At 41.5% G+C, this 27,587-nt stretch overlaps 1 protein-coding gene across 2 annotated transcripts; it reads left to right on the top strand.

Moving 5' to 3' along the window:
* On the top strand, positions 1-27,357 carry gramd2aa (GRAM domain containing 2Aa). 2 transcript variants are annotated; one of them, XM_062399839.1, is made up of 12 exons: positions 1-164; positions 8,463-8,567; positions 15,008-15,065; positions 16,832-17,129; positions 17,887-17,990; positions 18,506-18,604; positions 20,649-20,720; positions 20,958-21,014; positions 21,973-22,150; positions 24,733-24,826; positions 25,599-25,703; positions 26,350-27,357. In XM_062399839.1, exons 1-12 carry the CDS (start codon positions 25-27, stop codon positions 26,351-26,353), a joined length of 1,314 nt encoding a protein of 437 aa, XP_062255823.1. In that variant the 5' UTR covers positions 1-24; the 3' UTR covers positions 26,354-27,357. The 2 variants fall into 2 exon arrangements, with proteins under 2 accessions (XP_062255823.1, XP_062255907.1); XM_062399923.1 differs by lacking the exon at positions 1-164 and adding an exon at positions 2,872-3,090 and having other exon boundaries at positions 17,057-17,129.
* The last annotated feature ends 230 nt before the right edge of the window (positions 27,358-27,587 follow it).

Below are 27,587 nucleotides of genomic sequence, written 5' to 3'. Positions count from 1 at the left end.
CAGGTCGACTTCCAGGAGGTGTTCATGGGATGCACTATCTACGCAGCCAGCCCTAAGGCCCTGCCCGCCGACGAGGCCCCCGGCCAGGACAGATACTACCAGCTCCCCCACAGCCGCCCTCCTCATGGTAACTGCAGCCAGAGGATAGCAGCCAGCAGAGCCAGGTCAGTCAGCAGCAGCAGCAGCAGAACGTGCAGAGTGTGTGGGGTGTTGCTCACTGGTTACACTGGGCAGGTGGAGGCAGATGAACCAGAGTGAGATGTTCAAACTGGGCCCAGTGCAACGTGGACTGGGCCAAACTTTAACACCAGTGTTTTTTTATTTTAACAGTAATTGTCTGTAAATCTAGAGAAACAAGATTTCAATTTGAAAAAGCTTCTAAAATAGAAAAATGCAATGAAATACTTTACAACCAAATGTTTAAGTTATTATATATATATGTACAGCTGCAGTTAGAGATCCAGTTGAAGTGAATTAACGTTTTTTGCCTCTGGATTAAAAACTCTCAGAGGCTTCAGGCCAAATTACGCTCATAAGGGAAATGAATCAACGCATTTAGAAATGAGTGACAGTGAGAGAGTCAGTGTGGGGTTTAAATTAACATTGTGAGGAGGACGCATTGTGCTGAGTGAGCAGGTCAGAGATCAGCATGTGTCATCTCATGGTTTCTCCACACTCTGTATATTGAGCAGTCCTTACACCTGCACTCTGGACCAAAGGGGACAGATGCAGCTTCTCTGCAGGAGGTGAACTCGTGACCCACCAGAACAACAGTGTTGTGTTTGTTACTCAAGTTTAGATTCATAAGCAGCTGTTGCCATAATTTTCACAGCCCCACGTGTGCAACAGAAACTGAGACAAACCGAAAAACATAGTTCTGTCTTTAGCCCCCGATTCTGAACTGACTCTAACGTGACTGGGAGGAAAGTGGCTGAAGGTTTTTAGCAGCGATTTTTCTTTATATACGATTTTCTTTCATCAGTATTTGTGTCATCTATGATGTGGGAAGTTCTATTTCTACTTTCTGGACGGTGTTCAGTTCTTTTATTCAGTTTCTTTCTTCATCATGTTACCAGATCCCGTCGTATGACACTTGTTTGTTTACTCTCACTACCTCCTTAAATGAATGAGGTTTATAATGTTGTGAAACAAGAGGTGGCGGGTGTCAGTTGGAATAACTGAATCATTTTCTATCAATATAACAACACTTTTCATATTTATTAACTTTGTTGATAAGTTGACTGTGTCCATCATCTAATTCTCTGTCACGGACATCCCTCATCATCTGAACTATTCTCACACAGTTGGTTTAGAGGTTGGACGCCTTCAAATAGCTAGAAGATTAAACTCTGGGATCAACAGATGATTGTTGGGAGAGGAATATTTTTGACATTTCTCTAATATTTGCAGTCATTTGATATTAAATATTTAATTTAGGCTATTAAATAAAGATTTCTCAGAAATGAGTTCTCTCTTGGCCCACGTTCAAACCTTCCACCAAGTTTTGTGTAAAATCTGTCCTGTTTGTACAATCCTGCTGGCAAACAACAAATTAACCAACCAACCAACAAAACAACAAAACAACCAACCAAATAACCAACCAACCAAATAACCAACCAACCAACCAAACAACCAACCAACTAACAACCAACCAAATAACCAACCAACCATATAACCAACCAACCAAATAACTAACCAACCAACAAACAAACCAACCAACCAAAACAACCAACCAACCAAATAACCAAACAAACAAATAACTAACCAACCAACAAAACAACCAACCAAAACAACCAACCAACTAACAACCAACCAAAAAAAAACAAACAACCAATTAACCAACCAACCAACAAAACAACCAACCAAACAAACAGACCAACCAAATAACCAAACAAACAATTAACCAACCAACCAACAAAACAACAGACCAACCAAATAACCAAACAAACAATTAACCAACCAACCAACAAAACAAACCAAGCAAAACCACCAACCAACTAACAACCAACCAAATAACCAAACAAACAAATAACCAACCAACCAATTAACCAACCAACCAACAAAACAGCCAACCAAAACAACCAACCAAATAACCAACCAACCAATTAACCAACCAACCAACAAAACAACAAACCAACCAAACAAACAAACCAACCAAATAACCAAACAACCAGCCAATCAACCAAACTACTAAATAACCTATCAACCAAACAATCAACTAATCCACCAAACAACCAACCAATCGACTTTGGAAATACCTTCAAAATTTACAACCAAATACCTGCAAATATTTTAGAAAATATGAGGAATATTTCCAGTAAATTTGTCGCACATCAAACCTCACTTCAATGTTTATTTTGAAAGACGATTATTTAAGCTGATATTTGCTGATGAGTTTAAGAAACATGTATTATTATAAACAAAGGGACGGGGCTGAAAGACAAATAATAAATAAATAAACACATACAAATATGTAACCTGTTAAAAAACATTTTAATTATTCAACCATGTGTTTTCTTTTATCATGTTTCTTAAAGATGCTTCAACCCATTTAACATTATATTGTTTTAGTATCTTTTACTGTGTTGTCCTGTAAAACTATTTGAGAAGTATTATTATATTTATTGGTAGTATTATTATTATAAAGTAGTAGTAGCTGATTGGTTTTCTCAACAGCTTTTGTTTCTCCTTCCTGTTGAACACGTGACTGAGTGATCAACGTGAGCGGGTTATTCTGAGTGTGACAAGAAAACAGTTTAATCCTCAGTGAGTGAGTAAACAGGAGGTGAAGCTCAACCCAGTGCGCACGCACACACACACACACACACACACACACACACACACATACAAACACACACACAGACACACACAGACGCTCGCACGCACACGCACACTGGCAGGAGGAGGAGGAGGAGGTCACCGCTACGTCTCTCAGGATTTCATGGTTCGTTCGGAGCCGGAGCTTCATTCATTTCCTCCGTGGGTTCGATTCCCGGTGACCGAGTCCGATGTTTGCTCACGGGTCGCAGTCCTGAGAAGTTTCGGGGGCGACGAACCTTCGAAAACGTCTCGTGCGCCGCGGAGCTTCAGGTAGGAGCCGGAGTCAAGCTGCGCGAGGAGGCGCAGAGCTTCCGTTACACCTTTAGAAATTAAGAGCACCGGGGATGAAGATGAGGAGAACAGGGTGACTGTGTGTTTTTAGTATGTGGGGGAGGAAGTTTAAAGATGAATTAAGTGGATAACTAAACAATTTGTGTAGTTCAGTCGTGTTCTGTCATTTTAAGCTTCTCCGATATATGAATATTTACTACTTTTTGTACAGCTCAAATTCACAAATCACAATTTGTCTCATGGATCTTAACAAAGAGCGAGATCCTCTGTCTTTAACCCTCAACAAGAGTAAAACTACAAAATAAAACTGCAGGGGAAGTAATGAGTAAAGAGTAACTGTGAGCATCAACAAAATATCAGTATTCAACACATTGATTAGAAGAAACAGTAACATCATGGAAAGTGTGTCTATGGTTAAAGTGTTTATACATAAGAAAATGTCTGATAGAGATGAAAGTGACAAATGAACTGAGGAGGTGTTGTCAGTAATGGTAGAAGATGGGAGTAGTTCTCAAGACGTCTTGTTGTAATCGTAGTACAGGATCAGGATCCATCACCACAGTAGTTATCTTTTTCTTTTTAAACTGTTAATTAGACTAAACCACACGTTACTTCAGATATGAAGACGTCACCTTGGATTCAAAACATCTTGTGGACGACACATTTGTTAAATTGTTAAATTTCTCAGTAAAATCTTCATCAGAGACGTATTTGAGGATGGTTGTTGATCGTGTCTCTACCAGGAGAATCAGGAACAGTTAATTTAACTGAATGTCTAATGATGTAATGTTATCAGCAACATTTCACACCTCACATTTCTCAGAGTCACTTTAATAGAAGTGTCAGATCCTCTAACTTCTCAATTCTATTCCAGTTTCAGAGGAACTAAATGATGTTGCATATTCAAACAGTCCACAGATTACACCACAACAGACTTTTGTAATTTGTGAGAAGTGTGATTCAACATCTTCAGAATTTGTTTTGTGTTGTTCCTTGTTGCAGAGTAAACGATTATTTATTCTCTAAGTGAATCATTTGACACTTTTATCTTGAAGAAACGCTTCAATTCCTATTTGAACCCGACTTCTCTTCTTTTGATCTTAAACGATAACTTAAAAAAACAGAAGTGCTACAGACACATTTCAGGAACAGTCGTACAACACATTTACAGTAACACAATTACATTTTGACAGTTATTTATAATTTCCTCTGTGTAACTTATCTTACACAAAGTAATAAAGATCCTCCTGCTTCTCAATAGATTTAGAACAAAAGACAAATATCTATTTTGAAAATGTTATAAATGCATGTGAGACGATTATAAAAACTATAACACGTAACAAACTGGCTTTATTTAAAACTGTTCGTTCTCCTTCCCCCCTGACATCCTGTTTGTATTTCACACTGAACAGTCACGCTTGTGTCTACATGTACTTCTCACTTATTTGAACGTTCAGTGATGTGTGTTGGTTTAAAAACACAAGTCTTCCCCTCAAAGGCCGATCTGAGCCACTCGCACAATGGAGACGTTATTTCAGGAGGTCTCAAGCTGAGTCGCTGCTTCTGTTCCTGTGACTGTTAGTGAACGAGTTAATGTGCAGATAATCCAGAGATGACCGAGGAAAAACATGAAATCACACTGGTGCCAAGTCTGCAAATAGTTTGTTAAAGATCCGTTGGAAGTTTAACTAAGTTTGAAGTTACACACATGAAATAAACCTCCTGTGGGAGACTTGTATAAAAATGTATAGTCCGCTCACAATAAGAAAAACCCACCCTCAGCCTCACATTGTGTTGAACCTTGGCTTTAACACATACACACACATACAAACTGTGAAAACAAAGAAACACACATCACTCACAAATTTGTGAGTGATCCTTAAGTTATGTAAATCTCACAGTTCTACACAAAGCACAGACTTAAGCCGTTGTTGACATGCATTAAATAACACTTTGTGACTTAGTTTATTTTATCTGCATGTGATACTTTCACATTCACGTGAGGACCTGAGAACAATGAGGGACCAAGAAGTATAGACAGTATTTCGAGCAATACCATCAGAAGCTTGTACTGCATGTGTACACCAAGTAATATGTTCCCATTAACGATATCAAACGGTGCCGCTGGACGAATGGACTCGATGTGAGATTGTGACAACACCTCAAATGACAACACCTCAAAGTTAAGGGCTTCGAGAGAGAGAGAGAGAGAGAGAGAGAGAGAGCGAGAGAGAGAGAGAGAGAGAGAGAGAGAGAGAGAGAGAGAGAGAGAGAGAGAGAGAGAGAGAGAGAGAGAGAGAGAGAGAGAGAGAGAGAGAAGTGATTCCTCAGCAACAATCCTAGGACCTTAACGAGATTAGTTTATTGGATTGGAGGACGTCTTGTGACAGCACAAAATGTTTGTCTGTGGAGACGCAGGAAGACGTGAGGAGGAGAGGAGGAGGAGAAGAGATGAGGAGAGAACAGGAGAGGAGGAGAGGAAGAGGAGAGGAGGAGTGGTTCCAGCATTTCAAAAATCACTGGTGTGAACAGGTTGGACCTGAGCCGAGCAGATCCAGCAGAAGAGTCGTCGATGTTTAACTGTGGCTGCAAACTCAACCAATCAGTGATCTCATGTTCACCCCCCCCCCCCCCCCCCACACACACACACACACACTCAGACTGCAGTGGGACCAATCAGTCTGAAACGTATTTATCTTGATTGGTGCGGTTTAGATACAACAGCTGATAAAGAGGCGCTGAGCGGTCGTGTAAAGCACTTTTGTTAACTACAGAGGTTTTATCCACGATTCAGAGAGAATTAAACAAACTGTTTAACTACAAGTGGAATTGAATTGACTTTTGTTAACTCTCCAGACCTCTCAGTTCATTCTTTAGGGTAAAGGGTCATCCTGCTTTATTCTTTTTTCTTTACCCAAACTAAAATCTGATTGTGTTGCTTGAGTAAATGGAAGTGAACCAATATGTGTCAGGAGGCTGGATCTGTGTCACAGTGATTTCCTCTGATTTTACAAACAGACAGAAACAAGCCCACACTTTCTGTTAATGGCGTTAAACCTGCAGAATGATGTCATATTTTCAATCACAGGAAAACGCAATTAATTTAGCCTCTTTAGGATTTCATTGAAACTTATTCACTAATATTACTTATTTAATATGGAACTTTAAGGTCTATGGTTAATAGACAGTTAGCATAAGTAGGCTAATTTAAAAGTCATGGATACACAGTTGTTATATGTTGTGTTACAGTGGGAGCTGATTTCACTAATTTCAGAATACCACTTTCACAATTCTTGTAAAATATGAATATGAAAAACGTATTCACAAGTTCAAATTCACTTCCTCATAGATTTAATCAGGATTTAATAAATGAATAATAAGGTAAAGTTCTTGTCACCTGCCCAGATATAAATTTGTGTTGTTTTAAGAGATTTCCTCTATATTACAATACTTCAATGCAACCCTTCCCCTAATCCCTTAACCCCAGGCTTAAGGTGAACAGACTCCACAAACACTTCCCTTATCTGTGACAACAGGCCCTTCATCTCCCATTCAACCTCCCAGTGATCACAGATAACCAGTCAGATGCGACCTCTCTCACCAGGAAGTCCCTGTTGTTTGAGCAGGTCAGAGGCTGACGTAAATCTTCTGGCCAATTAGAGATAATATGCTGGTGAGTGTATGTGGGAGCCTGTTTCCATCAGCACCTGTAATTATACCAGAACAGGTGGTAACAACTTCCCCTCTCCCAGAGGAGAACACGGGGCAGGTGTGTGTTTGTGTGTGCGTGTGCGTTTTTGTAAAGAAAGAAACATTTGTTGTGCAGGCGGGTGGAAGGTGTTACATAATAGAAGGTTTAGAACTTTTCCAGAACTCGAGCTGCAAGAGGCCGGCAACAGCAGAGTGAAGATTTAAAGGGTCCAATCAGCTTCATTCTCACTAATTCTCATGTTGATCAGTGTTTTCCAATCAGGTGAAGTGAACCTCGGGGGATGAGAAGACGTCAGAGGATGTTAGGAATGTTGTGGATTACTCGTTTGGAAAAGTTGATGAAAAATAGAATAATTAATAAACATAAACCTTGTTTATGAAGATGAGAAAAGAGTTAAAACCAAGAAAAGTTATAGAGATGATTAAAATAGTCAGTAAGAACAGAACTAGGAGACCTGACCGCAACAGATGAGTTAAAATGGTTTTAACACTCATTATTTAAGGTATCCGATAAACAATTGAAATTATAGTTATAAAATAATTATGGTTTAATAGTTGTCGTGGTTGACTATTGAGATTTTGGGTCAACAGAGAAACAGATAACAATGTTTGCTACAAAATAAACTGTTGAAATATTTACTAAAAAACAATATTTATAGATATAAGTAACAGATTTGAAATTGGTAATAAACAAATTTTAGATTTTAGATTAGATTAGATTCAAATTTAGTGTCATTGCACAGTACAAGTACATATACAACGAAATGCAGTTTAGCATCTAATAAACCACAAACAGCTCAATGTCATGGATGAGCAGTTGGAATCTAAATTTAATGAATGTAACACTGATAATAAAATCCTTCTTTTATCATTTGTGTTAAATAACATCCACAGTCACATTGTGGTGTTGGTGCTCGTGTTCATGTGGGGACCTGAAACTGAAACCTCAGGGTCAAACCTGTTTGTTTTTCCCGCTGCTTCATTTCACGGCTCGTTTTCCTCTCACCAGAATCCATTCACTGTAATTCACTAACAAATCACAGCATTGAGCCGGAAAAAACGACCGGAGCCACGTTTCATCCATCAAGCTGTGATTCTGTTTCTTCACATGAATCACTCCTTCACTGAACCTTTTTCATTTTAATTATTCGTCTCATAACCAACCAGCTTCGTTTTTCTCCTTCTTTCTTTGGCTCTCGTTTTGTTTCGTGAGCCGTTTGCTTCGGTGTGAGGTGTAGCAGATTTTTTTTTTTAAAGTTTTGCGTCAGCTCCCAGCAGCGCGTCAGGTCAGCCATCTGCACAACCTCTGAGGCGCTGTTATATATTGCTCCTACATCTGGTCGAGTGTTGACCCCATTTACACAAACACGGCCTTATTTTTGCTGAGTAGAGATTTTTTAATGTAGTGCAAAGCAGCAGAAATCAGACTTTGAATGTTGCATCAGCGCCCGTGTTGATTTTTGAAGAGTCCACCAGGTTTGCCCTGTTTAACTTTTTTTTACAGGACGAACTCTATCCTGGAGCCAAATCTGGAAACAAACGCAAACATGTCTTTTTGTGTTGTTGTTGTACAAGTGCACATGAAAGTCCGGTGGAGCGATACCTGCTGTTAACATCGAGCTGTGTGCTTGTGTGTTCAGGGCCAGGAGCATGACTGAGCAGCAGGAGCAGAGCGAAGAAACAGGCCTGCTCTCCACTCAGGACCTGGACCCCTCCAAGGACGACGACACACACGGACACTTCAGGCAAATCTCACACACACACACACACTCACACACACACACACACACACTACCAGGCTATGCTGCAGCACTTGCTTGCTCTTGTTTTCCCTCGTTCACCATCTGTATCCTGTGCGTGGTCATGAGTTACAGCCCGAGGAGATTTATTTTCACAGCACTTATTTTGTTTTACTTTTATTTCAGCTGCATTTGATGTCAAACAATGGTCAAATGTGCACAAACACGTGCACACAAACAGACTCACAAAAGGATGTGTCCCCCCCCCCCCCCCCAGAGTCCTGGGGAGATCATGCAAATGGCTGAAGTTATACCACTAACAACGTGTTCTAATCTATTTAATGTCTCTCTACATCGGCAGAAGAATGCCTGTGTATATACTTGTGTGTTATATAAGAAGGATTGGAGACAGGAGCAGTGTAATCCTGGGAATCAGTCTTGCGATGGATTTGGCACAGAGGCACAGTGTGTGCTGGACGAGGGACTTGAACTCTTTTTTTGCACGTGTCACTCACTCAACCAGCCTTGTGTATGTTGTTTGTCCTCTGGTGCTGCCAGCAACGTGTCCGCTTGTAAATATTTGTCTACATAAGCTGCTGGTGTTGATTTATGGCTCCTGGGCCATAAGAAGCTTTACAAATACACACAACCGCCACATATCATTGACCCAAAAGATGGTTTCTGCTCACGAGGTAGCAAACGGTAACACAAAGCAACGTAAACTTTTATTCTGAATCTTATCTCTGGACAACTGCTGAGTTAGAAGTGTGATATTGCTTTTCTTTTAGCTCTGCTTTGGGCTCCTCCTCCTCCATCTGAGATTTACTTCATTGAACTCTCCTCTGGTTTCTTATCAGAGAGGTTTTATTTGAAACATCTGCCTGTTGACGTTAATGAGAGGGGCTGATACTCCAACATGGAATAAATGTCCTGTGAAACCAAAGATATGAGTTTAAACAGGCTGCACATCTAGAACTCAAGAGCTATAAGATGATCATATGAAAATTAATCTGGTATAACAATGTGTGAGTTCAATATTTGCCTATCTCATCTATTATAAAGCCTAGTATTAGACAGCTGTGTGCTGCCTTGTATTTATAAAGCATTAATTATCCAGTGTGAACTTGAATATTTGTATATATTATGTCTCTTTTTCCATCTCCATATTCTTGCAGCTCATGTAAAAACTTTCAAATACATAAAATGTGTTTCTCCAGACGTGCAGTTTAATCTCGTGCTGTAAGTTGTAGTTTCTGAGTCGAGGTGACAGCTGCTCTTTCAGTACCTGTCACTCGGCTTCATACACAAATAGAAAAATGACCTCATATTCACCTTTCTACGAACTGAGACTTGTTTCAAATGAGATCGCAACTGATCCGTCCTTCTCTCTCACCTCACTCCCAATTCCTCCTCCTCCTCCAGTCAGGTCACTGTCAGGGAGTCAGGGAGACGGCTGCTCCACCGGCCGCCGGCGGGAGGTGTTCCCTTTCTAATTCAGGATTCAATTTGGGATCCTTTGAGCCAGTAATTAGTTTCACTGTTCCTCCGCTCAGCCAAGGGCACGGAGCTGCGTGGACGAGGTGAACGAGTCGGGCCGACACAGAAAACACACGTCACAGGCGACATCGTGGCTTTGCTCCTAATCTGCCTGGAATCCATCGGGTTTAGTTTCATTTCTGAACCACAACTTCTGGAATAACAGACGGGATGAGACTGAGTTGTTTGGATTGGTGAGGTCAGTGTGGATTGTTATGCGTCGTGTGCAGGACTCAGTCAGGTTCGCTGTGGCCTCGTCCCCTGGGCTGCATCCTTCAGAGGCTGCGTCTCAGGACCGATTGCATCACAGCGGAGCGGAACGGCCATGTTGTCACGTTTCAAAGGCTGCTGCCAACACGGGGCTTCCGTTTCCGAGCAACAAAGCATATGGGGGGGGCCGGCCTCGGGCAGGAAGGGAACCAATCAGCCGTACGGGCGGCCGGGCCACAGATGCAATGGTTAGGACAGAACGAGCTGTGAGACAAACAGGGAATCCTCCGTAGACCAGAGCGTCTCCGTTCGGGCGACTCATTAAAATGTGTCGTGCCTCCGAAGGATCTGAAACCTGAATAAGGACAAAGCCTGTTTGTACACAATGTGATTCCCAATCTTAATTCCAACTCCTCTGAAACATGTCTAAGATAAACTTTAAGTTACACTTCCCTGACGCTATAGACTTCACCTTCAGCTGTCCATCATTTCCACACACTCCTTCCCTAACACAACCTTTTTCTAATCCCCTTTGTAAAACAAGCTCTACCCGGCTGCACCTCATCCGCAGCTCCTTTAAAGCCACGGTGGGAATTGCCTGGAGCATTTTCTCTTAGATGCAGCAGCGGTATTGATTAAGACCTGGACGGGGCTTTACAGAGAGGCACAGAATAGAAAAGCCAGTCGGTCCCCACAGAGCCGTCTGTGGTTTTAATAATCATTCTCCCCTCTCCACCTGGGAATGCCGAGCTTCTGTGGTTCCTATTTATAGGCGGCGAGCAGCAGCACACATGCACTATTGTTCATCACACGGTCACATGGGACGTCTTTGCTACCAGCGAGAAACAGGGAGACGGATGAATCGAGCTGCACAGAATAATCTCCTGTTAATAAGGGTAAACGGGGGGGGCGGGGGGAGCTATCGACTCTGTGACATGATCTCTGCTGTAACTTGGGCTGGTTATGGATTACCCATTAGATTCATTTAAAGTTTCACCTTTAAAGTCTTTTTTTGGGACATTTAAAAAGTGTTCATGGATATTTTGTAAGTAAACAGGATTTTTTAGTTAGAAAACAAAGGTTATCACATGAGAAAAAACATGTCTGAAGGTTTAAAGGTTTAGTAGCTGCAGGATGAATTGTATTACTGTTGTTCTGAAGATAGTAGAGATGTAAAGAGTGAGGGATGTGTAACTTAAAGTGTGTTTAAGGTGTTCAGCAGGCGAGCTTGCTGCACTGCAAACAACACACACACACACACACATACACACACACACACACACACACACACACACACACACACACACACACACACACACTCACTCACCTATTACAGGGGCTTGTTTATTGTCCCCATAAGGAAGACCAGTCCCCATAATGTGACTGTGTAAACACATTTATGTCCCACATGTGTTTTACCAAGACCATGCATGCACGCACATACACACACACATACACACACACATACACACACACACACACACACACACAAACACTCCCCTCCTAAACCCTGCTTGGGTCCTTTTCCAGCCCCAGCTGTGGATCTCTGAAGCCCAGTGAAACCTCCATTAGGCCATTTCACTCCATGGAACATTTCATACAGATGTTTTATCACAATTACAGCAACACTCGATCTAATACAACATTAATGGAAGAGACTTGTAACTTGTGAAGCTTCTAAGCTTCCCATGACAACTTAACGTCGCTGAGCTTCTAACAACGTCACAAGAATTTGATCAGCAGGTCAGATTGGCACGTGGAGCTGGATCTGTGGTCGAGGTTGATCAGTGGTTGTTTTGCTTTATTGTCCTAATCTTCACATTACATCTCTCTCCATTACTTGACCATAGTTCTGTCCTTTATACCTCCCTCTTAGGGGGAAACCATATTTTACTAAGTCTCGCTCAGAGGCGGCTGTAATACTTCACACTCTGACACATGGCTCGGCTCTAATTTAATTTCATTTGTCGGCCATCGTTCAGTTCAGTCTTTGAAGTATCATCAAATAAGCTAATGTAGAAAAGAAACCTGACAAAATCAGATCAGGGGACCTCTGCAACAGAAGGTTATGTTTTCTGAAGTATGTATAACTGAATTCATTTCTTTAAAATGTGGTGGAGGTGTGGTTTAGGATCAGAAGAACCACCGGTCACATTTTGGAGCAGATTTGGGTAAATAGGCAGATCCAGGATTTATTGTGTGTCCTCTCCCAGCAGCCGTCTAGATTGAAATTAAGTTACACAATTTAAGACATGTGAGGTGTGTTTGAACAATCACACAGCTTTTTGTAGGTGGAAAAAACGTTTGTAACAAAGACAACAACTGTAAACTAAAGTAACTGAACCAGTCCAGCAGTTTTCTATCTGAAAGGGCCTTTTATCTTACATTAAAGGCAATACACAAATATTTGTATTCCTTGTTTTGTAGTATTTTTAGTAATACTCAAATAATTTCACAATATTCCTTATTGCTATATTGCGTAACATGACTTAGATTGCTATGCAAATGGAGCCACCTAATAATATGATTTATGATGTTGATTAATAATGTCTCTCTCTTGATAACTGCAAACTAAACAAATCAATGTATCGCTTCTTTTCTAGTGAACATTATTTAAATGAACACTGACCCATTTGCTGTCCACGCGTATAAATCATCGTCCCTCCAGCACAATTAAAGGTGTTGTCAGGTTCCCGCTGTGAGAAGCAGCCGAGTCAGGCTGGTGGAGGACAGAGGTCGTCTCTTCGTCCCCAGAGGACGATCTCTCATCGGAGCGGTGACACCGACAGTCCCGCTGCTGTAGAGTCAACACTGAGGAGAGGTTGAACCGGATGCACCTCAGTGAAGGACGCTGTCCGAGGAGAATACCAATGTGCTCCTGTTCCACCGAGATGTTCCTCCAGGTTCCTGCTGAATCGGCTTTGTTGAGAAATAGATTTTCATGAAATATTATTCTTTCAACACATACTAAAATGCATGGACTGGTTTCCTTTTCTTACATTTTCTGTATTTGCGTTGGTTTATATTTGTACTGGGCCTGAGGTCGCAGCTAGCTCGTAAGGCTAGTAAGGATGATTTACAAGTCCCGTGTATTACGGCACATCAGCACATTTACTTCTTGGTAATTTTGGAAGATAAGATGTAGAAAAGAAGAGTTAGACCCGAGTTAAAGTGCAGTACATAATAATGAGGCATTTGACATTACAGACAGAGGTAAACAAAAGCCGGCTCATTCCCGGTCATGCAAACGATGCTCTGCACTTTAATTGCTGCTTGCCGCCATGCCAGCTGCTGAGTAAAGATAACCCCCCCCCCCCCCCCCCCCCCCCCGCTCCCACTACCCAGACAGCAACAACTGGATCAGACCACAACGAAGAAAGTTCACACACCCAAAGCATGACACATGTTTCCGACTGTATGTTTAGGGACAGTGTTCAATGACTTTCCATCACCTATAGACTGTGTAGGCTGAGAACACAGAGGGGTGTGTGGGCGCGGGGGTGCGGCTGATGAAGGATTGATTTGTTTTGTGGTCTGAGAAGCTGCTTGTGCAACATCGAGAAACGACCTTTAAATGTATATCCAAAGTATCACAAAGGTGAAGGTATGTACAGTAAACTGATTTGAAATCGTGTTTTTTTTATGGATCAAAAAATTTACCAGTTACTTCGATTTTTAGATAAAATTTGGGGCATAAAAAGATCAATATATCCAAAAAATATAGTTTAGTAGAAGTATAAATGACCATAGAAATAAAGTAAATAAACATGATTCTTTACTGTCTACCTATTATGTATTAAGTATTTTATTGTAAAAAGTCTGACTCTGTAGTCATGTCTTTTTTTCCATTTCTCAAAATGAGAAATGTCTTCAGCTGACAGAGATAAAAACGTAGCAGAGCCGCGGCAGCTTCTGTTCTCTCGGTATCTGCCCGAGCAGGAGAGTGTTTTCACGTCAGCGTGGTCGACTGCTCACTGTCAATCACCTGACACTCACACAGAGATAGAGGGAGAGAGAGAGGAGACTCCACAGGTCAGGAAGGAACCCGTCAGAAACATCTTCCCTCTCAGACTCTGTTGTTTTAAAGCATCTGGACTCTGACATCAGTTCATTCCGATGACATTTGCCTTAAAGGGGCTGATTAAACTGTGTTACACATACATATGAGTATTGTGCTGCGACATCTGCTGCGCTGCTCTGAATATTCATCCTGAGGCGAGTGTGATGCCACTGATTGTGTGCGTGTGTGTGATTGTGTGATTGTGTAGATGTATCCTGACTATAAAAACAACAACATGGATAATCTGCTGGCACGGTCACTATTTGTATTCAAACAACTCAATATTTATCTTCCTCCGTGTTGTTCGCTGACAGCCTTCGTCTCCCTGCAGTTATGCACACAATGGTGATTAACTTGTCATGTGGAAGCCTTGACCCAGCTGGGATTTTCATGCAAGGTGCACATGCACAGACACAACGCATACTGTACATATGCACACAAGCTAAACACCATTTGTTACGCTGCCAGTGTTTTGCCAGATGGGGCTTTTCATCTGTGAATATATTTAATTTTTTTTAAGGTTTTCTTTATTCCCAGTAGCACATTGAATTGACTTGTAGATGCTTCATATATAAAAAACCATCATTATTTGAGAGGTAAATACATTTCTTGTTTAAGGATAATTTCTCTTTCATTGCAGGTTTCAGCTCATCGAGGACTTGTCCTATGAAGATGTGAAGAAATGCTACAGGGGCTCGGTGAGTCTGGTCTTTATGATTTGATGTTAGTGTCAGTGGTGGAGGAAGAACTCAAACATTTCACTTAATTAAAAGTACAAACAAACAAAAATGTGTTTTATCTAAAGTAAACATTTTTAAATTAATTCAATTGTTAAAAGTAAATCTGATCTTGCAGAGTGGAGTCTGAGTCTCTACATCTCCTCATGGCTCAGAGTTCTTCTGAATCCATTTTTGGATGTTTCTTCACCAGTGAGTGACGCTGCTGCAGGCGACGCTTCCTGAACCAGTTCCCCTCCAGTTATAGACACAAGGTGTTCAACATGCAACCTAATGGTTAATACAAATCCACTGTAGTGGAAAGTACAGATATTTGCTGACACATGTAGTGGAGTAAAAGGGAAAAGTAGGTTACCCATAAAAATGTTCTTCACTACATCTCACCACATGGTAGGATTGTCTGAGTGAGTCCGACCAGTTGTACTCCTCTTAACCTTAATGTTTAATCCTTACTAAACATGTATACTGCAGTATGATTATCTATATTGTAGGAATATGCATGATAACATGCTTAGAAGCTAAATGAAATATCATGCATCCATAAAAAAATCTTAATTATCTTGAACCTTTTAGACTCGATATTCAAACAAATTATATTATTGACAAAAGCTCATCAGTGATTTTATACCCACCCACCTCTTTCTTAGTATTGTCTCATAGAATAGATCCTAGCTGATTGTCTTCTATGGACTATTCTCCTTTTTTATCTACTCACCTTTCAGTTTATACTGGAGTAATAATACGTTATAATGCAACAGAGCATCTGCTGCAGTCCTGCCCAGTGTCCTCAAAATACATTAGCAGCTTCATGACGGGGCAGAAATAATACGACCGCACCTAACCACAAATCACCCGATGCCATTTCACTAATGAATTCTCCGGCAAATGTTTACCCAGTGACAGACTGCATTATCCCTATGGGCTTTCCTCCATCCGTGATGGAGCCCTGTGCGGCACTGTAACCTACTGTGAGCTCCACATCCCGCAGGACAGGAGCTGCTCCAGCACCGGCTATTAATAGAAAGACAAAAACAGGGGCGGCCGCCATCAAAGAGCAAAGTGAGCCGACACGAGGGGAAGGAGAGATGGATGAGATAGAGGACAGGAGGGAGAGATGGGGGGGGGGGGGGGAATGGTTTGGTGGCAGAGATTTCAGGAGTTTGAGGAAAGCAGGGGGATGAATGAGACCTGTTGTGTGTTCGAGGGGGGGGGGGGGGGGGGGGAAACATAAGATTTGGTTTGAGAGACATTTTGTGTCCCCGACTGACACCAGAGACAGACGGAGGGAGAGGAGAGATGAAGACAGAAAATGGGATTTCCACAGAGAACAGTGAGGAAGACCACGTGTGTGAGTGTGTGTGTGTGTGTGAGCCAAAGTGAGTTGGGTACAGCTCAGAATGATGAAGGGCAGAGAGTGTGTGTGTCTGTGTGTGTGTGTAGAGGAGGGAGAAGGAGAGGGAGGGTTGTCAGCTGCAAAGTGTACAGTCACTGGAGGTGTATTTGAGAGAGAGAGAAAGAGAGCATTGTAGTTCCTGTAGCTAAGTGCCTGCAGACTGAGGCACTGCTGCTGTGACTCTATAGTGTGTGTGTGTGTAGGTGTGTGTAGGTGTATACATTAGAGCCAGGTGTGTGTGTGTGTGTGTGTGTTTGTGCAAGTTAGAGCAGAGGTAGATGCAGCGAGGCAGCGATCGCTCCCCGCCCTGTACTGACCACCGACAGGGGAACAGTGTGTGTCTTGCAGCAGCCTGCTCCAGGCCCTGGATGTGCGCGAGTGTGTGTGTGTGTACGGGGCCAACGTGCTGAGCCTGGTGCAGAGCTCGCGTCCTCTGAGGGAGAGGGTGGTGTCTGCGGCCAGCGGAGTGGCCGGCGGCGGCGGAGTGGCCGGTGGTGCCGTGCAGGCAGGCCGGTCCACCAAGGAGCTGCTCATGACTCTGCCCTGTCCCTCTGCACAGACCGTCAGCAAGTACAACTCGCAGTACCACAAACTGTTCCAGTGTGTGGCCAAGGATGAGATTCTCATGAAAGGTACCGGAAGCTTTCAGAGTGTGTGTTCTTGTTGTCGTGCTGCTGCTGCTGCTGCATGTGTTTCATTACCCAACCTGTTCATATTCATGCTTCAGCTTTTTTCATTACAGTCATTTATTTCTACTGCTTCTGTTTTTCTAATCCTCTCAGACTAATCAGATTAATGAGTTTTAGTGATTTGGATAATTGATTGATCGTCAAATAATTTATCAAACTAAATCAATGTTTCAGTTTCACAGTTTTGCTGATTCACTACTTTCCTGTTTTGATATAATTAAAAGATAAACGTAGAGTATCTTTGGAGTTTGAATGTGTCCTTTGATTCTGCAGAATGTGAGCAATTTAACAGCATTTGTTTTACAGTGTAAACTCTGACTAATTAACTTATTGGTCAGAAAAATAATCAGCAATGAGTCATAAGCTGTGGAATGTAATTATGATCCGGTGCTAATGTGATGACAGCTACATAAATCCAAAACTTGACCAAATCTACAGTTAATTTTCATTGTTTTGATATATTTTGTTCATCATATAATAGATTTTTATTTGTTATTTCATAGTTTTTCTTTTTTTTTACCATGAAGATAGAGACTGTGTCGTGTTGCAGTGCAGATCAGAGTATTATTTTATTTGTACCTAACCTTTATTTAACCAGGAAATGAAAAAGTGATTCTAGGTTCAGATATATTGTTGAACTTTACGTGTATGTTGTTGTTAAGTGTAAGTAAAGTGTATTTCCTCTGGTGTGTGTCCTCAGTGTACTCCTGCGCTCTCCTCAGAGACATTCTTCTACAAGGTCGACTCTACATTTCCAGAAACTGGCTGTGTTTCTACGCCAACCTCTTCGGCAAAGACATCAAGGTGCGGACGCCTGACGGCCGGTTCAATAACCTCAGAGTGACTGACGTGAACTGGGAACTCCCCGTCCCAGTCCGACAGCCCAACTGGACAACCTGACAAATGACTTGACTGGTCTTCAGAGCAGGATTAGGGACCAACACAGTCTTAATTCCACCCCCCACACACATAGAAAATCTCTCTCTCTTTCTATGCATGTATGTTCCCTGAACCTTTAACCTCGACCAGTTACGTGATTTTTCTCTTTGATATGTTGTTCGTTTTCCTTCATTTCCCTGAAACCGAACCCCTCCTGACATCGTAGTGACACTAAGCTCCTTACTCCGACTGCATTCCTCACATTCTGACTGAAATCAGACACGTTTCATGTCCTCTACCCGTTTCCTTGAAGGGTCTTTCCCTCAGTGTGCTTCATTAAATCATGTGCTGTTTTCCTCATCATCTTGTTTTTAACTCCTCAGAGATTTGTCTGTTTATAAATGGTTTTTTTTGTGCCTTTTCCTCCATCTTCTCTGTAGGTGGCGATCCCCGTCGCCTCCGTGAGGCTGGTGAAGAAGCACAAAACCGCCGGCCTGGTGCCCAACGGCCTGGCTATCACCTCGGACACCGGCCAGAAGGTAAACACCTCCGCTTCAGTGGCTGTGAATTAAAATGCTTATGCTGATTAGCAGAGCACTGGCGTATTTTCCAGCCGAGGTGTGATGGAAAAAACAACAGGGCCACTCTATAGATAGAAGCCGAGTGGAGTCCCGGCCTGGCAGCACCACATAGTGGAGGCTTTTTCCACCACAGCAGCCAAATGTCCACATGGAGCCTCTTCACTTTGAATCAAGCTGTCGTCATCAGGTGCTTTTCATCAGGTGTTAAGTTCCCTTCAGCTTCCGCTCCGACCTCAGCAACAGAATAAGACAGAAAATAATATAATATAATGAATTCAGTGTTTTCATATGGTTGAATCTGGTCTAATATCAACTATGTTATATCTAATGTGGTACCTAAAATATAAGAGACATTGGCAGGTTTTAAAAAATAATGAATAAAATGATAAATTGCATTTTCTTGAATTTCTGAAACTTACTATTTACATCAGGCAGCATTTTGTAGGTTTATGACGAGTCTTACAAAACTTTGTCATGTTGTTTTAGCAGATTTTTAGCAGATCTTTTTGTTCTTTTTGTTAATTCTGTTTGTGAATTTACTAGAATAGATCAAATATGATGGCAGCGCCTGTATCTGGGGTATTTTGGCTTCAGTTTTGTGCGACGTGTCGTCCATCTTTATTTACAGTCCGGGTGGTTGCACACATATTTCCACTTCATGCAAGCTGTTGCCGCACACACTCAAAGAGCCGGCAGCGTTTTGGTAAATACAAGTTTCTCAGAGCACCTCAGACACTCACATACTATCATATGTACATATATACAGTATATTTACATTTGTACTGTACGTGTGTGTTGCACATTGTCAGAGCAGATCACCGTCTGCTGTCAAAGGTGAAGCATGAGTCAATACAAAGCTTCACACCTTACAAGGACAAATATCTCTGTCCTCACACAGTATGTCTGCAGGATTATGTAACACACACGTTACATAACCAGACTCACAGTTCAACCACATATGTTTGAAAAGTGACCGGGGCCCGGTTCCTTTTCTGTTTATGAGCTGAAAGGTTTGCAGCTTATTTCCTCATGTGACTTTATCAGGGGAGATGCTACAGGACTGTTTGTGAACTGATGCAGAGCAGGAACAGGGACTCAGTGTTTTCAAAGTGCTCATAGATAAAAATTCAAAAGTACTTTTCAGATAACAGCGATATGTATCCAGGTCAGAGTGTTTTGTTTTAAGCCGTCACTGACCTGTCGCTCGTCCTTGTTCCTGAAAGAATAAAGTGGAACAGAAATGTGATTAGAGAAATATCCTCTCTGTGCGTCAGATAAAAGCTTTTCAATCCCTGAAGTGTTATTCTCCTGGAAACCTTTTGACCTTTCCACCAGGGTGGTTGATGCTCTTTAACTGTGGAGATAGATAGGAACAAACACTAAGCACACAGTATTATTTCCATTTTCCCAGTTCTCCTGTTTTTGTGAACATGATATCTCAAGAACACTTTGAGGGGATCTCTTTAGATCTGGAACAAACCCTCACTTGGACTCAAAGATTAACTGATTAGATTTCAGTTGGTCGAATGTCAAAGGTCAAGGTCACAGTGATCTCATGCTCTTGTGAACGTGATATATGTGGAACACTCAAAGGTAATTTCATTACATCTGGCAAAACATTCACTTGGTTTCAAGGATGACCTGATTAGAAATGTAGAGGTCAAAGGTCAATGTCACAGTGAGGTATCAAAACACACGTTTTGCCTTGTGAATGTGTTCACTTCGTCTCACAAAGGTCAAAGGTCATGTAGCCTCACAAAAATAATGTTTTTTGCGTCTTGAACGTGATATTTCAAGTGTGTGTTAAAGGGAATTTCTTAAAATCTGTCACTTGGACTCAGATGAACTGATTAGATTCAAAAGTCACATCTCCAGGGCGTTAATCCCACTTTATTTGTCTCTCTGTTTAGTGTTCTGTATTCTGTGAACTCAGGAGTTTCAGTACACTGTGAAGTTACGACCTGAATAACAGCATCACTGTTTATCCTTCTTATTTCCTCAGTATGTATTCGTATCATTGCTGTCAAGAGACAGCGTGTACGACGTCCTTCGCAGGATCTGCACACACCTACAGGTCAGTGGGCCTCACACACATGTTCATGTGTATGATCCATTCAGATGAAATAATGTTTGAACAGTTTAACAGGGACTTTTCTTTTCCTTAACTTTTTCCTGTCTTTTAAATATATTTCTTCAAATTGTACATCTTGTGTTGAATCCATGTTAAAGTACTTCAGCCCTACTCCTGCTGGTTTTTCATTGTGCTGTATAAATAGATCTGGCTTGACTCAATTTGACTTTCCCTCTGCAGGTCAACGGGAAGAGTCTGAGCTTGAAGCAGTTCATGGAGGAGCCCATCTTGGCATTGGTCAGTAAAACCTGCTTTTACAAGAGATACGCTCTTTCATAAACCATCAAATAATCACATAGTGTTAAAGATCAAAGTGGGTGAACCACCAATCATCAGTCCTCCATTTTGGCTCAGATGATTCCCTTGTGGTTTGTCCTGTTGGCTCGAAAGGCCTCTGATAACTCTCAGGTGCAGCGAACTCTGACCCTCAGGCCGGTTTCCCTTCTAACACAGACTGGATCGATAGATGATTCAGCTGCAGCCTCACAGTGAATTATTGTCAAAGAGCCGTGTGAGGTCACTTTGTGCGTCTGCAGCTAGCGTCGGCCACACTGCGACACAACGGCTTCTGTGTTAAGGAATAATTCACTTCTGTTAACGTGCTCGTCTTTGATCAGGCTTTCATCTGAATGGATATTAGTCAGAGACAGAAAGGCTGTTTGTTCAGGATGTGTTGTTGTTTAATGAGATTTACCGAAGCTTGAGTTGGAAAATTTTGAATTTAAAAGATGAATTATATTAATTAGCTTAATATCTCTTCAAAGTTTGAACATTTAAAACTCAAAAGTTTTAACAGCTTAATTAATAGTTATTAATAAAACATAATTACTAATTAGACAAATTACAAAAAACAACATTTAAGAAAATCTAACTGAAAGTCTGACTCATAGATGACCAACATTTATAACTGCACTTTACCAGAAATATACGATACACAAACATCCCAAGATGCATCGTTTTAATTACCTGCAACTTTTATTACCCAGTAAATTGATTAAAGTAAATATTTAATGTTGACTCATTTAAATGAAGAACTAATTTAAGTGTTTGAAAGTTGAGATTTATCACCAGAATGAATCAATGTGCTTCAGATCTGTGGAAACTTTTCAAATGAGAAGTGACATGTTGTGTTTAGCTCAGTGGGTTTGAATCCCCATCTTTCCAACCCACTCTCCTCTTTCCCTCTGTGCCACAGGACGAGTTCCCGACCACAGACGAGTTCCCCGTGGTGGACCAGTTCCCCTCAGTGTTAAAGTGGAGGAGGAAACCCTCCGTGGTGTCGGTGTACTCCTCCCTTCCTGACCTCCTGGGAAACTCCCCCAGCAGCCTGGGTGCCACGGACACGCCCTTCAAATCCGAGCAGCTGCTCGAAGGTGATAAAACTCTCTGATGTAGATGCAGCATCACTGTATGGATACAAAGTCCAGAATGTATCCAAGGCCACATTCTTCAGGTTTCTGCTCTGACCTGCCTGGACGGAGCTCATAGTGAATTGTGTCTGTTTTGACTGCAAACAGATTTCGAATGTGGTCCTTCCTCCTGTTTAACACTGAAATCTGTGGCAGCACCTTTAAAGATCTTATGACTAAAATCAAACATCATTTAAACATAGGAAACCTCACCGGGAAACATCTAGTGTTAAACCAGTTGTATTTTGTGAATACTTTCAGTTTTTAAATGGGTGTTTGAAAGAAAACTGAGATATAAGACAATAGATTATATTCCAGTAAAATAGATAAAGGTAGAGAGTGCATATATACCTCCACCAAGGGTGACGCACTCTCTCGCCATAATGAAGAATGTTAATCTCCTCCGAAAGTTGAGATGCTCTTCCTCAGCTCGTACCGCACCCTTCCACCAAGTTTTTGAGAAAACTGGTTTGGTAGTTTTTGCGTAATCCTGCAGACAGAAACCCAAAAACCCAACCTCCTCAGTCAAAGCAAGGATTTAAAAGATTTAGGAGCTCTGCCCAACAACAAGGTGGCCTCCATGAAGAGTTTCATAGGTATTATGAATGAAGTACGATTGTTTTATGACAAACCAATAATTTAATTGTCATAAAAAACAAAGGTAAAGACAAACATTCCTGGATCCGCAACTTAATCTCAGAATTTCACAAGTTCTGTGGACGTAGATTCAGTAGTTTTGTGTAATCCTGCTTAAAAATAAAACAAAAAACAAATAAACTGACACTGGTGAAATCACATCCTCCTTGATAATAATAATAATAATTATAGGAAGAAACAGATTGTAATAGATTAATATCAGACGACATAGTAGTTGTGAACGTTTGTTTTTGTCTATGTCTGCTCCGACACGTGGATTTATCCAGTTTTATGGAGTGTTGACATGTTTGTGTGTTTTATGTGTTACATTTCATTTGGGTTAGTGTGTGTGTGTGTGTGAGGAGGAGGAGGAGAGACAGTAAAAGACTGGGGACGGCACCAGCTCTTACGCAACGGGCACATTAAGCCTCAAATGGAGATTAAATCACGAGGGGGCCTGTATTAAAAAGCTTTGGGCGGATGCAGATTAAGTGGAGATTATCACAAACAATGTCTGCTGTCAGAGTTGTGTGAGGACACCCTAACAGCTGGAGAGCGTTTCCATACAGCAGCCTGTGTTTGATCGTTGTGAGCTTTTGTATCATCGCCGCTCAATCAAACTTTATTTATGCAGATCCTTTCATGCAGGTCAGGGCTTCACATGTGATTGACAGCATCATAATAAGACAGAAGAGAAAATAGAATAAACAATTAAAAACATTTTGAGAGGTAAATATGACTTCTTAGTCAAAGCACGACTGGAGTGGAAGGTTTTAAGTCTCACGTCCTCTGGCTCGGAGCAAAACAGCTGACTCATGAAAACTTTGAGTCCGGCCCTTTGGACTGACTTGAGGACCTGAGGGACTCAACTGGTTCATACGTTGTCAGCATGTGAGTCATATGGTGCAAAACCATGAAGTGTTCTAAAAACAAGTAAAAGAATCGGACATTTATATATACTGAATCTGAGAGGAAACCAGGAAGTCATCGCTTGAATTAAAGTTTTACACCAGAAACATTGAGCAAGTTTCCATGTGAGTGAGCAGAAGTCAGAGCTGGACACTTGGAAGATGCTGATAATCATATTCAAGAGTAAAAATGTTCAATATTGATTTGTCGGCTGATATTTGAGACTTGATACTTTACTGTTAAACCTGAGACTGTGAGATTGTAAATCAAGCTGACGACATCACTACTGAAGCCTCCTGATCGCCCCCTGGTGGCTTGTAGGGGTCATAATTCCATCCTACTCCATGTTAACGTACATCTTTATTTACAGTCTTTGGTTTAACGATACAATAAAAACCAAATTATATAGAACAGATTCACAGATTCACAGATTCACAGATTCAAAGATTCAGATATGTCTGGGAAAAGCAAATATCGGCAGATTACCAATATATGGTTCAGGCGCCTGGTTTTACATCATTCACTGTTCACAGCTGTAATGAACAGTGAATGAACAACCGTGGGAACAACACAGTATTCTTCACATTCTGCACTTTCATCATATTTCTTCCTTATGTAAAAAACAAAGATTCACATTCATAAAATCATCACGAGCGTTTGCGGGCAGCAGCAGTCGCCTCTGACCCTTCACACTGTTAATTCATGTATTTTAGCTGCAGCCTCCAGCGTTCCATACATGTAAACAAAAGACAGGCTCCCTTTGGAAAGCACCGCTGATAAGAACTTAATTTTTTAAACTCCAAAGTGCACATTGTCACAACACCGACTGGGAGCGAGCGCCGCGTTCCTGTTTGAGTCCAAATGTGTTCAGACGTACAGATAACAGGTGGGCGAGCTCTGTAAAATGTGAAATATGTACTGTAGTCGTGCCAAGAGCTGCTAATGATTGTGTGTGTGTGTGTGTGTGTGTGTGTGTGTGTGTGTGTCTGTGTGTGATGCAGAGCGAGCGCTGCAGACGGACAGGGGTCTTCTATCAGAGCCGATGGCGGAGCTGGGCCAGATGGAGTACCAGCTGCTCAAGTTCTTCACCCTGCTGTGAGTGTACAGAGAGACACCACCAACAGCACCTCCACCTCCTCCAACAGCTGACTCACTGCTGCACACACACACACACACACACACACACACACACACTTTGCATATTAATATGGAAATATAAACAGTGGGCGATTAGAGCTATTTAAACACTCTCTGAGTTTTTATTTTTAAACAGAGATGTTGCTGTTCAGTAATTGACTCATTAAGGTTCATGACGGTGCATAAAATATATTTACCTCTAGTGAACAACAGGCTCCCTTGACTGCATCTGCAATGGAGCATCTGCGTGGTGGTGGGGGGGGGGGGGGGGGGGTGTCCTTCACCCTGAGGGCATGAGGGACCACGGGACCCCGACCCCAACATCACCTATATAATCTATATTAATTACAATAATCTCTTTTAATTTAATCTAGGCTGAAAATAGAATATGTTATGGAATAAAAAAGCCAAGCATGGATGCATATTTATTAACATTTAAGTGAATTAGAAGATAAACAGTCGTGATGTTAAATTATTGTGGGGTATTATAGTGCAGGCTTATTTGACATACATGTTATAACAATGTAATACGAATTTCTCCCATGTCACAATTAACACTTTATTATTTTAACACGTATTTAAACTGGGTTTATTAAGGACCATGCAACGCCATGATATGTTGATGGGAAGTCAAACATTGCCTCCCAGTGGTCATCCATAGTCACTGCAGCTCCTCCAGGAGAGAGTGTTGAAATGTCACATGAACCTGTGTCTCCTCCTCTTTCTCCAGTATCATCCTCCTCATCCTGTCGTCCTGCTACTTGGCCTTTCGGGTCTGCAGTCTGGAGCAGCAGCTGTCCTTCCTCGGTAACCCAAACCTGCCCCTGAGACAGAGGTTGGTTCACTAACACTTCTATAAACATCACAAACATCTTATTTAGATTTAGATTTAAAGAAAAACAAAATCACCAAAATTAAAGCAACACTGTGAAGCTTTTTCCTGAGCAACAGCGCCCCCTTCAGCCACTTGTTCAGTCAGGTCCACACTTTCCAGTGCGGATAAAACCTTCAAAAACACAATGTTAAAGAAACTGAAAAACAAACACTTGGATCTGCCACTTAATCCCAATTTGCAGCAAATTCAATTATTTCCTGATCCCAACAAAGTTCTTCAGTCCTTCACCAAGTTTCATGTTAATACATCCAGTAGTTTTTGAATAATCTTACTAAGACAAACAATTGTATTATATTTATTATGACGTTGTACTAGTAAATAGTATAATATATTTCAGACAGGTTTAATAGTCTCTTGTCACGTCAACATTGTTGCATTGAAACACTGATTTTTATATTTATATGAGGTTTCTAGTTAAAACTATATTATAGCTCACGTCTCTAGTTAGATTTAACAATAAAACAAATGAGGCTGAGTTATGAACTATGTAAAATTGTGTAATTGTGTTTAAGGCTGAAATCATCATGAGTATTAATGTTTTTTTATTGCCAGCCTCCACTAACTCGTTCTCTCTCTTCTCTTCCAGGTAACCACCGCTCTCCGCTGCGACTCATCCCATCGACTGCTCTTTGCTCTTCTCCTGCTCGTAGTCGTGGACGTCCTCCTGCACAGGACCAGCTTCTGAGACCCCGAGTAGATCGACCTCCGACCACCGGCTGCAAAACACCACGGTGCAAAACACCACGGTGCAGCATCTGTCCGACTGCAGGCACCTTACTGACCTTCCCCTGGAGGAACTAGTAGATTCAGTGATCACTTCCAGACTATGCAAAACAGACTGTGTGTATTTATTTGTCAATATAAAGTAGGTTTTACTTTAGATGAGGATTGTCTCCCGTAGCCTGTCGCTCCCCCCTACAGAAGTTTCATTTGATCCACGTTGAGATGGTGTGATCGGTGTAGAGGTGTAGAAGCAGTGATGGACGATAGAAGTGAGGGGGGGGGGGAAAGTACGAGATAATTCTACACATTAATTACTTGAAACAAACTGATAGCGGTGACGTATCAGCCGAGCTGTGGTGTTAATGATCTGACTGTGTGGACTGAACCGACTGGGTTTCAGTAGAAAGGTTCAAACTAGCTGCAACAAAGCACTTTTAAAAAAATACGTCCACATTATTTCAAATGTATGTAAACTCATCAAAGTGTAGATTTGTTGTTTTGCTTGTTAACAGGTACTCAGATGTCCTTTATTTTTAAAAGTATTTATGGAAGGTAATCAAGTTGTGGCGAGTGACTGAAGTGACCTGTCGTTTAACTGTAGCATACTGGAGCAATAGCGCCACCTGTCGGCGTTGACTGTAAAGTGAATGAGATGTTGTTAGTTGTGTTAGTCTGCTGTACATGGAAGGAGCGCGCAGGCTTTTTGTTCTTTTATACGTTTTCAAATGAAGTCAACAAAGACTCAAAAAGTGTGTTCGTGAGGAAATGAAGATATTTCACTGACTGAAGAACGGCTGAAATATGTAGATGTGGACTAGTTTGTGAAATCTCTATCAATTAAATTGGCAACAGAAATGTGGCAGAGGAAAGATGTGGCGTGTATTTTATTTATCGGGAACTTTCCGACGCTCCATCGCATCATTTTCACACAGGGTCAATAAGAAAAGACTCCAAACTGCTCAGTGACCTGCAGGACTAAAGGCTTAATAGTAAAACTGGAACACAAACGTTGGCCGACGCACACAACGGCTCAATAACCTACATGTGGAGTGTTGGCTGTGCACCAGTCCTGCTGGTTCTCCTCCAGATGTCCCAGTTTAA

The sequence above is a fragment of the Platichthys flesus genome, chromosome 1 (assembly GCF_949316205.1).
Source record: "Platichthys flesus chromosome 1, fPlaFle2.1, whole genome shotgun sequence".
In the NCBI taxonomy this organism is placed as follows: Eukaryota; Metazoa; Chordata; class Actinopteri; order Pleuronectiformes; family Pleuronectidae; genus Platichthys; species Platichthys flesus.
The sequence above is the reverse complement of the archived record's forward strand: the minus strand, read 5'-3'. Positions and strand labels throughout refer to the sequence as shown.

Bases quoted from the DNA above. Each gene is read 5' to 3' on its own strand.
- gramd2aa (XM_062399839.1), top strand. From the start codon at position 25: ATGGGATGCACTATCTACGCAGCCAGCCCTAAGGCCCTGCCCGCCGAC. The intron at 15,066-16,831 runs GTGAGTCTGGTC...ACAGGGGAACAG, and splicing joins AGAAATGCTACAGGGGCTCG to TGTGTGTCTTGCAGCAGCCT. The intron at 17,991-18,505 runs GTGCGGACGCCT...TCTTCTCTGTAG, and splicing joins TCTTCGGCAAAGACATCAAG to GTGGCGATCCCCGTCGCCTC.